The 13301-nt window shown below is 40.4% G+C and overlaps 1 protein-coding gene across 1 annotated transcript in view; it reads right to left on the minus strand.

The window, feature by feature from the left end:
- tex264a (testis expressed 264, ER-phagy receptor a) overlaps positions 1-13301 on the minus strand; it is a 70657-nt gene that overhangs the window by 56573 nt on the left and 783 nt on the right. Inside the window, exon 2 of the mRNA XM_034139067.1 lies at positions 689-910. Within this exon, the coding sequence (XP_033994958.1) occupies positions 689-910 (222 nt within the window). The remainder of the gene's footprint in view (positions 1-688; positions 911-13301) is intronic.

Genomic DNA, 13301 nt, shown 5'->3' on the forward strand with positions numbered 1-13301 from the left:
TCACACCTGTTTTCAGTGAGTTTTTGTTTATAAGAGCAGGGATACATTCTGATTCACTAACTGCAGCTTTAAAGGTCCCCTATTATACTGTTTTTCATCAATATATTATATGTCTCAGATATATACAAAACATGTCTCTGAAGTGTTTGGCTCTAAATACCAAACAGATCACCCAAACAGATCACATTGTAGCATCCCATAATCCCCTCTGTTTCAAAAGTGCTGATTCTCTGTCTGTTACTTTAGATGAAAATAAGGTGCCACTCCCCACACGAGATATTTGGTCAAGAAAATCCACAATGGTGCTCTAGGAGGAGATTCAGGTGATACGGTGGGGGGGGGTTACCTTGGTTGATGATTGGCTAATGGTTACACAAGCCAAAAAATCGTTATGACATCATAAAGTGGCCAAAATCTGATCAGCTCATTTTCAGACAGGTTTTTATATAAATGGATCAGGAGAAAAAGAGAGTGAATCTTTTTTCCTGAAACTTTCAGAATCTCTTGACGCAGAGGGGACACATGTTTATGTATATAAGAGATGAAAAAGTGGATTTTGCATAATAGGTGACCTTTAACTAGTGTGAGATAAATACTAATGTAAGATGTGGCTAAAATAGCATCTGGGTGACTCAAGTGTTTATAGGTATATCTACATTGTGCTAACATATCGTTGTGTTGTCTTTACCTCGATGTAGGAAGTGAGCCTGGGGTAGACCCTGTAAGGTCCCACCACGTGAGACAGAGGGCTGCAGCAGGGGAAGCTGGTGGTCACAGCATGGCTCACTTCAGGCAGAGAGAACAGCTTGAAGCCATACTTCTCGTACATCTTCTGCAGTTCTTCATCCGGCTTCTCTTCACCCTCACATAGGACACTGCCCACCACGTAGCGACATTTCTCTGCTGGCCTCTGAGGGAACAGAGAGAGAGGATATATATATTAAACAGCAACAAATCCACTGAAAACCCTACAGAGAGTGACCTCACACCAGCAGAAACTCATACTTATTCACAACCACACAGCAAGGTTACACCCTCTGTTGGAGAAGAAATGTGACATTTTTGACGTAGTTCTGGCCATTTAGTAGATAGTGGGGTAGAAATACAGTGAGATCCATGGACTGCGTAGAAAACACAAAGCAATGTTACAAAAGAGCAAATGTGATGACATGAAAGTGAGAATTTATATTTGTCTACAAAAAATGACCACGTAAAAAAACACTTGCTATGAATAATAAAGCATGCACAGACCACCAATTTGCTCTTACCTATTCCTTTACATTACATGATTATTAAAAACAATAGTTCTTAAAGAGAAGATGGGAGCCAAGAGAAAGAGAGCTTGAGAGGATGTAACATGTGTGTCACTGGTGCGGTTAGTGTTGTATCAGCAACAAAACTGCACCTGTAAGGCAGTAAAAATAGAAGTAGTTTGATTTAAACCTGCGGGGACTTTGTTCCCTCTCAGTTTTACAGTAAGTGTCACTGACCGATGGATGCCAGCCCTGATTAACATCCCTCTCCAAATATCCAACAACCAGGTCACATATGGGGCAGCTCAAATTGTATCTGAGCTGCAAAGCCTGCAGGTCAGGTGTGCCAGAAAAGGCAACCTATTTTTGTAACTATTACAAATATGAACTGTTTTATATTTTACCAGAGTCAAATGTATTTTACATGCAAAGTATTTGTGGATTTAAATTAACAAGTGTTCCTTCCCAACACACATAACGGTTCTCTTGCCTACAGATATCTTGGAATGAAGAATTATTGATACATTAAAGGTGGGGTAGGTAAGTTTGAGAAACCGGCTCGAGATCGCTAGAATTTGAAAATACACAACCGGAGAAAATGTGCCACTTCCTTACAGAGCCCCTCCTCCAACACACACGAACGCGCACATGACCAATGAGGGCACGAGATAAGTTCGTGCACAGATGGAAGGCTGACAGGCAGGTAGGCTATCCAGTTATTTTAGCCGGGCCGGCTAAAATGATTGGTCGTACTTTTTACAGTACTACAGCTTCCACAGATGACATTTTTTTATGGATTTTTTGTCAAAGCACTTAAGATATTCATTGCTATCGGGATGTTAAGAGCATTCCATGGAATATAACAAAAAGTGTATCTCGAGCCGGTTTCTCAAACTTACCTACTCCACCTTTAAGAGATCCAGCTTCAAATCAGCCTCTCCGGTGGGGAGGATTGTTTGTTTTGCCTCAGGAAGCAAAAATATAAGCTGACATGGAGGTTTGGTCTCCTTCACTACAAAACGTCTCTGCTACTGTATTGTCTCTTACTGTGCCCACATGTCTGCATGCAGAAGTGAGGGAGACAGAATTACAATCGCTGAGCTAGTTATCAGTCAGACGGAGATCTGACGTAGAATCTCCCACTCGCATGTTTGCAGACAGTCTGTAGAGCTTCAGATGGAGAAATTGATATTTGCAGGTTTTTGTCAGTTAACAAAAAATCCCCTAGGTAGACTTTATATTTTTCACCCTATATTTTTTAGATCTTCCCACAGTATTTTATATCTCTCTAAGAACACGTTTCCTTACTCCGTATATTTCTTCTGTAAAGTTAAATCACAATTGTGAATCATTGGTGGCCTGGAACGCAGGATTAACAACATTTATATTAAATATGAAAACATTAACAGCCCTAATAAGCTCTTTTGAGAGTGCTGCTGGTTTCTGCTCTGTGACAGTGGCCGTCTGTGGAGGGCTGGCACTGAGGGGGGCACAGATGGGAGTCAGCAACACTCATCATCGTGTCCCTGGCGTCCTCACACAATTATCACATCTAACCGCCCCACAACCTTCTCTTCCATCTCATTTCTCACATCGGGGGTTATTTTTGACTTCATTTTGCTGCTACTACACTGCACTCTTTCCACTGTCCTACTTTGATTGTACAGCAGCCTTTGTGCCATAATTCAGTGTTGCTGGCTGCCAGTGAGACTCCCGGGCTGAGATAAATCTATTTGATCACCCCACCCCAACCCTCAGTGCCTCTTAATGTCCGCATCATGTGGGTAATAATATTGACTGACAGTGCCTGTTGAGCATGAGCAGATAATCTTTACTGTCACCTGACAGAGACCGTTGCCACCATGTTCAACAGTGAGTCAGAGAACACAGATCACCTGCTTCTGACAGGGAGTTATTCATTCAAGGCAACCTGTGATACACTAGATCTATTTACAATGAAGCAATGAGTCATTGAGCATACAGGCAGTCACAGTGGCCATGTTAAATAAGACATTACGGCCATGTGACAATCAAGGTGCATCTATTTCAAGGCCTGGTCAAAATATATTGAGGAACATTTAAAAAACACATGATAGTAGAGTTAACCTTTTGTAAAAGATAACATCTGATTCAAGAAAAATAAGTATTGATATCTCAGCTATTAAAGGTCCTATGTCATGCTTTTCCGGTTATTACCCGTCCCCTTGTGTGTTATGAAGGTTTTTATGCATGTAAACGGTGTGCAGAGTCACAAACCCTCAAAGTACACCCTGTAGCGAGTAAAACTCTAACACAGAAAATACCTCCCCAAAACGCCTCGTTGGAGATACGTCATTGTCCATTTGATTCTTTCATTTCGTTCCGGGTACGGCATGATGTCAAGCCGTACCCGGAACGAAATGGACCAATCCGTGGAGCAGTTACGTTACGTCCGCGGAGCCGTTACGTTAAGTCCAAATTGACCAATCCACGGACTTCCTCACACACACATCTGTGTGCAGGGAGCAGGCAGCTCAGCTGATTTCTCCTCCCTGGCTGCAGGCTGATAACAGACAGTTGGGATCGCGGCGAAATTCTCTCTGCAGACCCATTCTCACAGCGTTTATCAACCTTTTTCTTACTCAATATCAAGCCACACTTATTGTTTTTACTTCGGATGTGACTTTGTGTGTGCTCAGGATGAGTTTGGCTGTGTATCGCTAACAAGGAAACAACACCTCCACGGAGCTCAGCGCGATTCACAACGTCCCGACCAATCAGAGCACACTGTGCTCACAGGGAGGGTGGGGGCTGGAGCTATTGGAGCTACAACGAGCCGTTAAAGGCAGAGAGTGAAATTCAGTGAATACACGTAGTTTACAGAGATGCTGTATGAGAAACCAATGTGAGTTTGGAAAATTGCACAGTATAAATCTATTCTAGTATACCTCAACAATGGAATTATGATCAGTGGAAATGGCCATGACATGGGCCCTTTAAGGCCGGGAAATGTCTTGAATCAAATAGATCGGTAGATACTTTATTTATCCCAAATTGGGAAACGATTTTGTTCCAGCAGCAGTGCCAAGCATTACACAAGTTAAACATGTTTAAAAGATCCAATAAAATACAAATATAATACAAAATAAAAGTACCTTAGTGGCAAGTATTTAGTAAGAATACAAATGTAAAATGACACTAGCAGCAAGTATTTATAAATTCACAATAGAAAAGACATTGGATTGAATAAACATTACAATTGTGCAAATATAAATATATATACAAAATTATACAAATTAATATAATTATAATTCATAAGAGCCAATAGCATGTTTCTGGCGCTGCAAATCATACTGGGAGCGCGCTACCTTTTTAGTAACTTGGGAACTAGGGTCTAAAATTAGCTACTATATTGAGGTACTTGTCCCTAAAACTTCCCTCTCAAGGGTCACCGCCGGGAGGCTACTCCCAACTATTGTAATGGAGGTGGCAGTGCTGTAGGCAAAATGTAATGTTTCTAATAGTCCATGTTTCTAATTACCTGCAAAACTAATGAAATTCCCATTATCCTCATCTGCACTTCATGTTTAGTGCCGATTAGCAAATATTACCATCTTAAAACGCTAACCTTAGCCTGCACACATTAGCATTTAGCTCAAATCTCTGTCCTTTAAATAGTGTCTAACAAATTCTTGTTCTGACATCCATATTCATTGTTATATGTCAAATGTAGGCAAAAACCATATACATACAATTTGATGAACATATCCATGTCTCATCTAAATGGATTTATGTGCAGGAGTTGGACTCCTCTTTCCCACATGGACACATTAGATGTATAGGCTGTCAACCAGCCTCCTGTACAGAGCTACTCTGTCAACACTGGTGGTCTATGATAAGACGCAACAATAACCATTCAAACACAGAGGGGATAACAACTGTCCTCCCACGGTGATGCTTCAGTATCTTACCATCTCCCCATCTCTCATGCTCTCCACACTGATAGACTGCAGTGTGTTACCCAAACCAGTAGTTCACTAATGATATCATTCAGGGCTCTAGCCATCACTCACATCCCACACAGTGGCAAGAACAAACAGCCGCTCTGACTGCATCTCATCTCTGCTTCCCTCCAGATAACACACCCCAGAGAATACAGGCAATTAGGAAAGAGAGGAACACCACTCCATGTACTTGACTCGGCGTGTCTTCCACACCAGAGTTGTTTTGTTTATGAACAAAAGAGTAGATTTTCTGTCTCTGTCCATTTTAAAAGTCAGCTGCTGCCCAAGCTGTGTTTTGGGAGACAGTGTGTGATTCTATATTTCTCAGGGAGCTGATAAAATCCAACTGTAGGTTTTAATGGACCTGGGACAGAAGCAGAGAGTGAGATATTGGGAAGACTGAAGGTTTTTCCTCGGTAACTGAACACTGACATATTAAGTATCTGTACCAAGCTGCAGAAAACCAATGCAGTTAACAGCGAATTCTAAACTCCACTGAAGTGAAATAAAGCCATTAGCAAGATTTACACAAATGTTGTATTTCTTCGGAATATGTCTCTGCAGATTTCATGTACAGCAAACATTCATTTATTTTATTTCCCAATGCATAGCAAGGTCATTAAATCAGTAAAAAGAGATGAATTCAGCCAACTTTTCTAGAACCCATGGCCCACAGGACGCCAAGATGTCTTCTTCTCACAATTGGTGCCATTCCCATGTCTATTGGATTCCCCTAAGCCAGGTCTCTAAGGACCTGTTGGGAAAGAAAGTAATTTCAAAAGCAATTCTTAGCTTGAGGCTACAAGGGCCTTTCTTTTGATGGATGAGGGCACTCCAACAATAAAAAGGTATGGCTGACAGAGGTAATTCTTTATTAGCAGACACATAATGAGGATTTACTCCCTTCATCTTTTTTTTTCTTGGCCCTGCATGTCTTTGCTTCTGGCCATCACCACTTGGGAATCATTGATTTGTGTTGGAGTGCCGGCCGCGTCCACAAATGGTCATTTCAAGCGTTTGCAGATTGGGGAGGACGGGGACGAACAAGGAAAGCAGCCACGACTCTGTACTAACTGTAAAATCAGGATCGTAATGAGTGTATATACTCTGCCTGACAGAGGCGAGGTCCATCACCATGCTCATTAAAACACAATTGCCAAGTGACTGATCAACAAATGCAAAGCTAAATTAGCAAAGTGGGGGCGATTAAAATAGAAAAAGCAAAACATTAGCTCCCTCTTTAAACAAAGCCCATAACCTACGTGACGGCAACTGCAGCACTGCTGGGAGGCAGGACACAAGTACTTCAAATGAATAAATACATTTATCTTAATTCACTTTTTACAGGCTGTATGCTGCATTGACGCATTCAATTAAACAACTACAAAGTATCTTTGAATTGAAAACATTGTGAGCATAACATCACATGCTCTTGTTGGCAAACTGGGTTTACCATTATGCCAGAATGGAGAGGCTGTAATTGTACAAGGGTCCTTCACTGCACTGCGGTCAATAAATCTGCACATTTGGAGCTTTCTACTTCATCTTCACATCAACGTCTGCAGTGAAGCATGACAAGCAGCAAATGCAGCATTCATAAAGAACACATCAAGTTAGCAAAGGGCACATAATGACCCTAAAACGATTTCATCCACAGTCCAAATGCATCAGATACATTTATCTCACAAACAATACACATCACTGCCTCTATCTGTTTAGCACTACACAGTAGGGCTGTGCAATTAATCGTATTTTAATCGCAATTACGATTTTGGCCTGCCACAATTACGAAAACAACATAATCGAAAAAAACAATTATTTTGCTTTGCTAGGTTGTGACAGTGCACTGCAACATATTTGATCTAATTAATTTTGGTCTCATTTATTTGTATTTATCATATTTATATATGTTTAGTAGCTTGTTGAAGTGCGCTCCAAAATATTTGTTGATCTTGTTTATTGGTATTTATTATTTTGATATTATTTATTTAAATGTATCATTTATTTTTGTATTGGTTTTTCAGTTGAATTATACGTTCAGGGTAATCAACAGTTAAAAAGATACTGTTCAAATTATTATTTGTATTTGTTTTAAAGTTCAATAAATTGATTTTTTCAAAGTCAATGAATAATCGTATTTAATAATCGTGATATCAATTATTGACCCAAATAATCGTGATTATGATTTGTCATAATCGCACAGCCCTACTACACAGTATAATTGTCTTTCTATATCTGGAGCACGGAGACAGATGGTGTTTAGGGCATTTCCGTGAACAAGCAAAGAACCTGAGACACGTGGAAGAGCAGAAGACTAAGAAAAGCAACCTCTCAACGAGATCCGTCTTTCGCCTCAGTGTTCAGAGCGATAGCCTGTCTCAGCTGACTGGAAGCCGATCGCCCTCCTACGGGCAGACGAGGAGGCAGAGACAAAGTCACCAGGAGGGAAATTGAAACTAATAGGGCTGCACAGCACTGGGACCACAGGTATGCTGTGATGGGCTGATTATAGCTGAAATAATGGAGCCAAAATGGCAGTGGAGCATGAATGCTAACCAAAACAAATGCTGTTAGAGCAAACTGGATTATGCAAAATCCACTTATTCATGTCTTTTATACATACATTTTTTGGGTAACCATTAGCCAATAACCAACCAAGGTAACACCCGCCCACCTTATCACTGAATAAAGTGACTGTTATTTTGTACATATTGATTGTTGTGTTTTTATTTAGGTCTTAATGTGTGCACATGTACAAATGTGTCTTTGACTGTGTATATAATATATATATATACATATTTGCATACATATTTTTATATACATTTGTTTTTATATTTGAGATTGTGGGAAACGGTATTTCGATCTCCGTCTGTACTCTGTACACACAAACTGGAAGATTGACAATAAAGTTGACTTTGACTTGACCTGAATCTCCTCCTAGAGCAAAATGATAAATATTTCTCAGAGGGGCGTGGGGCCTTATTTCATCTAAAGTAACAGAATCAGCACTTTTGAAACAGAGCTGAAACAGAGGGGTGTATGGGATGCTACAATGCACGATCTGTTTGGTATTTGGAGCCAAACACTTCAGAGACATGTTTTGTATATATCTGAGAACTATAATATATTGATGAAAAACAGTATAATAGGGGACCTTTAAGGGTTACAAAGAAAGAAAACAACCATCACATTGAATTAGATAAAAAGCCATTTAAATATGTCACTGCTTGTTATAATTCAAGAAAATAAAATAAAGACATCTCCAAGACAACACTACGGCTTCCTTTGGAAAGGGGGGGGGGGGGGGGGGGGGGGCCTCAATCACACAAATCAGATTATGTTTCCACTGCAGTGGTGAGGAGTGGGCCCTTGAGTCAGGAGCCAATGTACTTTTTTTTGGTCCCTCTCTCTTTCACCAAGCGCAGCTCTGTGCCTTAAGGCTGTTCTCGGGCTTAGCTGGTAATTACACATGGCATCCTGGGAGCTCTGGCATGTATAATTACTGGCGTGGATAAGCAGCCTGCTGGAGGCATGACTCGGTCTTCCTTCGCCACAGTCGTCGAGTTGGTTCACCACTCGTCGGCCAGCTGGATATCGTGTGGCACTCCTCCAGCCAGATGTCACAGAGCAGGCAGATCATCTTCTCTAATAGGAGATTTGGATGATATCCTCCTTCTTCTGCATAGGTTTACGTCCTCTCCTACAAATGTTCAACTCTGTTTCTCCACAGCTCCGATAAATATTGGCCTGTGTAATCCAATATCTTGCGCATCATAACATGGGGTGAAAAGCCAATACATGTCACAGGATTGATGACACAGAGGGTTTAAAGGCATTCTTCACCATCTTGTTTCACTGACTAATCGTTGCATGTCAGCTTGTAGAGTAATGTCTTCCTTTCTACACAGTGGAAACAGATCAAAATGGATTCCTTAATATACACTCAACAGTTGTTTTAGGGGATAAAAAAAAAAGCCAATTCCTGTTTTATAGATTCTGTCTGCATTTCTCCCCTCTGGTTTTGCAGTATCTCACTCAGTGTAGAGATGTCCATAAACATTAATGAGGTGCTTTGCTATAGGGAGAGCAGGCATGTCCACAGTGTTGCATAATATTGACTTGAAGACCTGTGGGACCAGACTTTAGAGTATCAGCGTATTTATTTCTCATTTTATATGCACCTTTCCACCTAATAGATTTGACTGGGAGTGCTGCGATGCTCGGAGCTCTGATCGGAAATTCCGATTGATGAATTGGAGCACTGCGAGGCTCTCAAGGTGAGCCAGTCTCCTACCAATTTATACCGCTCTTCCAACGCAGCTCCACACCTCGCCTCATCTCTCACTGCCACTCCCATGTACGTCTACACATGACATTTCATTTTCTCCCGCTTGTCATGGGGAACCACTTGTGGGTTTGTTTCAGAAGCTAAAATAAAGAGGGAATTCATGAGATCAGAGGATGAACCAAAGAGCAGCTCTGGTTTAGCCTCCAAACAAACACATCATGTTCTCAGCATCAGATGCAGACAGCAATAATCGTTAAATAAATGACCTTTCCAGATATTTACACTACCTACTTATTCTATCAAGGTAATGGAATTAGATGGATCATTGGATGCCTGTACTTAAAGATACACACACTGGCCTCTGAGCATACGCTGCTGTCCACTCTTATTAATGAATTTTGCTCAGGAGCGTCCTTTCAGGCAGCCTCTCGATGTTTCACTCTTTACCAATCTACTACAGAGCAAAGGCCTACAACACAGGAATGCAATGATTTAGTCCGTCCTTTATCTACGCTATGATTTGTTCACTTAAAAGGTGGGGTAGGTAAGTTTGAGAAACCGGCTCGAGATACACTTTTTGTTATATTCCATGGAATGCTCTTAACATCCCGATAGCAATGAATATCTTAAGTGCTTTGACAAAAAATCCATAAAAAAATGTCATCTGTGGAAGCCGTAGTACTGTAAAAAGTACGACCAATCATTTTAGCCGGCCCGGCTAAAGTAACTGGATGGCCTACCTGCCTGTCAGCCTTCCATCTGTGCACAAACTTATCTCGTGCCCTCATTGGTCATGTGCGCGTTCGTGTGTCTTGGAGGAGGGGCTCTGTAAGGAAGTAGCAGATTTCGTCCGGCTGTGTATTTTCAAATTCTAGCGCACTCGAGCTGGTTTCTCCAAAATTACCTACCCCACCTTTAGTCTTTTTACTACACAACTCTGCCTTGAGTGGTTTGGTGAGTTTGAAGTGTAACCCTCAGTGTTGTGGGTCACTGTCCGGCTAACTGACCCCTGAGAGCCAAACGGCTAATCTGTTGAATCCCTCAGGCATTTGTGATAATAAGTCTTGGCAATTATAAGCATACATGCAAACACACACATGTATGAATAAGAGCAACTAGATATAGTGCTAATTGGTGTCGCCTCAGCCGAGTGAGGTGATAACAACCTCCCACCTGTACCAGTGCAGAACATTGAAATAAAACACACGTCCATGTCTGACTTGTCAAACATAGATAAGCCTCTTTAACAGAGCATGCTCTTTTCACATCCAGTGATAGTTTTAATCTGTTTTTGCAGTTAGATTTGAAATATGCCCCTTAGACGTGGATTATATTAAATGTTTGATGCAAGGTTAATTTCCCATTTCTGCAATTTGACTGAAATACTGAATTAATTATGAGAGACTGAGCCTCATTAATTCTGCCATGGCAATAAATTAAGTATAAAGATCGAAGTGGTTTTGAAGACGCACCTTCCTCTCACTCTTAATGCCAACAGTGCCATCTAGAGTCTGAACTGCGCATTACAAAAACAGGCTTAACAACATTTGCTGAAAAAATACTCAAACTAACCAATTTAGATGAGCCTTGCTCGTGGATATAATGGAGGAATAAAGTTAGTTTTAGTGGTTTATAAATACTTCTCTGTAACTTCTAAATGTATTAAACAGCCAGTACCACTTTAAGTAATCTTATTATGGCGATGTATCTCCGTGCTTCAGCTGATAGAGACCCTATTCATTCATCAATAGAGAATCTAAACCAGCCTGCTCTCCACAATGCATGGGATATTCCATTTAAAGCACAACAATTTACATTAGCAATCAACCCGGCCCTAACAACTGTGGATAGACACACAAAACACACGCACACAATACCTTTGAAGAATTAAAGGCACAGTAGCATAGTTAGGGGAGTTAATTTAAAGGCCACCTTAAGTATTGAGGTCAAATATAAACACAGTAAGTTGCAAAGTACGCTGTAAATTATGCAAAGGAAAGTTGACCTACTAAACCCATTAATTTTCTCAAAATTATATCTAATTTAGCCTCTCTCTCATTGAGTGTATTCATGTGGCTGGTGGCAAGTAATGAGACCCTTGGTCTTTGTAAACAAAGAAGGTCATCACATTCCCATGTCAGGACACTAATATTGACAACAGCAAACAGACATCCTTTCTTTTTTCATTATTAAACATGTAGAAATGTTTGTCTTAGCGACTATCTGAGACAAAGCTTTGTTTGACCATTTAAAACTAGGGCTCCTTAACTTTTAATCACTTCAGCTAGTGACAATATGTTGATACTTAATTTATGTCGGTGATGTCTAAACTCCCCAAGGAATTTAGAGATCCATACATGTTGAGATTATCTCAAAATGGATACAGACCCCATGAACAGTCATCAGATCCATACAGAATCATCCTATAATGGTCTCCTATAATCTAGACTCTCCACACAACCTGAATGCAGAACATAATTAAGCTTCCTGCAGGAACTTTCCACTGGTCTGACTCACAGTCATGGTTTCCACTAAAAGCCTTTACTTAAAAAAGGACAGCTGGCTACAGAAAACCTGGCAGGGGTAAGCAGAAAGACAAACACTAAGTGCTGCCAGTTTGGCACCTTCTTTAATCCACAAATGATCAAATGAAAGCAGTAACCACAAGACACAATTGAAAAAAATACTCACAAACTTTGGTCTGTGCCCCCTGTCAACTACTCAGACTAAGTTACTTTGCACCTGATGAGCAAATAGCTGCTCTGTTGCACCAAACCACAAAAAGACTCAGCACTCAACTGTCACCAGAATGGACACAATACAAGCTAAGCTAAGAGCTAGTTGCTAAGAGCAAACCTGATTTACTATAAATAGACTGTTTTGCCTTTGTGAATTTGTATCTGATACTCTACCCGCATCAGTTGGGAGTCCAATAAACACTCCTGTCTAACAAGCAGCTGTTGTGCAGACATTTCTTGTTTACTAAAAACACAACTCGTGATTCAAGGGAAAAAGAAAGTATGAGACGAATCAGCCATGGAAATCCTCAATCATTCAAAATTAGTTTTGGATTAGGGTCAGCTTCGGAATGACTCAGGCAGATCCATTGATTTTGGTGTCTGGTTTGTGACTGTAACTTTATAACCATTCAGACTAAACTTAAAAAGTGTAAAGACAGGTGTATAAGCTCTCTCCAGACACATGTGAAGACGCTGTGTTTGCATTCCTAGTTTCAAGTCTGGTTACCATTTTTGAGTCAGAGGACGAAAAAAAGCACCCTGGAGCCACATAATGTGAAGGGAAACAGTATCAACAGTGCAACGTGGCATGGATCAGCTGACGGGTTTCATCATCCAGGCTCACTTCTTTAAAAAGGGTGCTTGTACATTTAACTCCTGCAGCCATACATGCTGAGTTACAGTGAATTACATGAAGTCATGATGCACATTATACTGCCGTGTCAAATCTCCAGGACATTCAGACAGGACCATTTCTAATGAGATAGACGATTTCATTATTCATTCATCTGAACAAAATGTAAAGCTTATTACACTTTTAGAGATTAATAGATAAGTTGGTGGACAGAAGGTTCAATAGCAACCATTTTGATAACTGCTTAAGTACATTTTAAAGTAAAGAAAACAAGTGCTGGTTCTAGCTTTTTAAATATGACAATTTGATGTTTTTCTTTGTCACATATAAAACATGGGAAATAAATCCGGGTTTTGGACTATTGGCTAATTAAATAAGCTATTTAAGGATGCTAATTTGGCCTCT

This window comes from Trematomus bernacchii, unplaced genomic scaffold (assembly GCF_902827165.1).
Source record: "Trematomus bernacchii unplaced genomic scaffold, fTreBer1.1, whole genome shotgun sequence".
NCBI classification, from domain to species: Eukaryota; Metazoa; Chordata; class Actinopteri; order Perciformes; family Nototheniidae; genus Trematomus; species Trematomus bernacchii.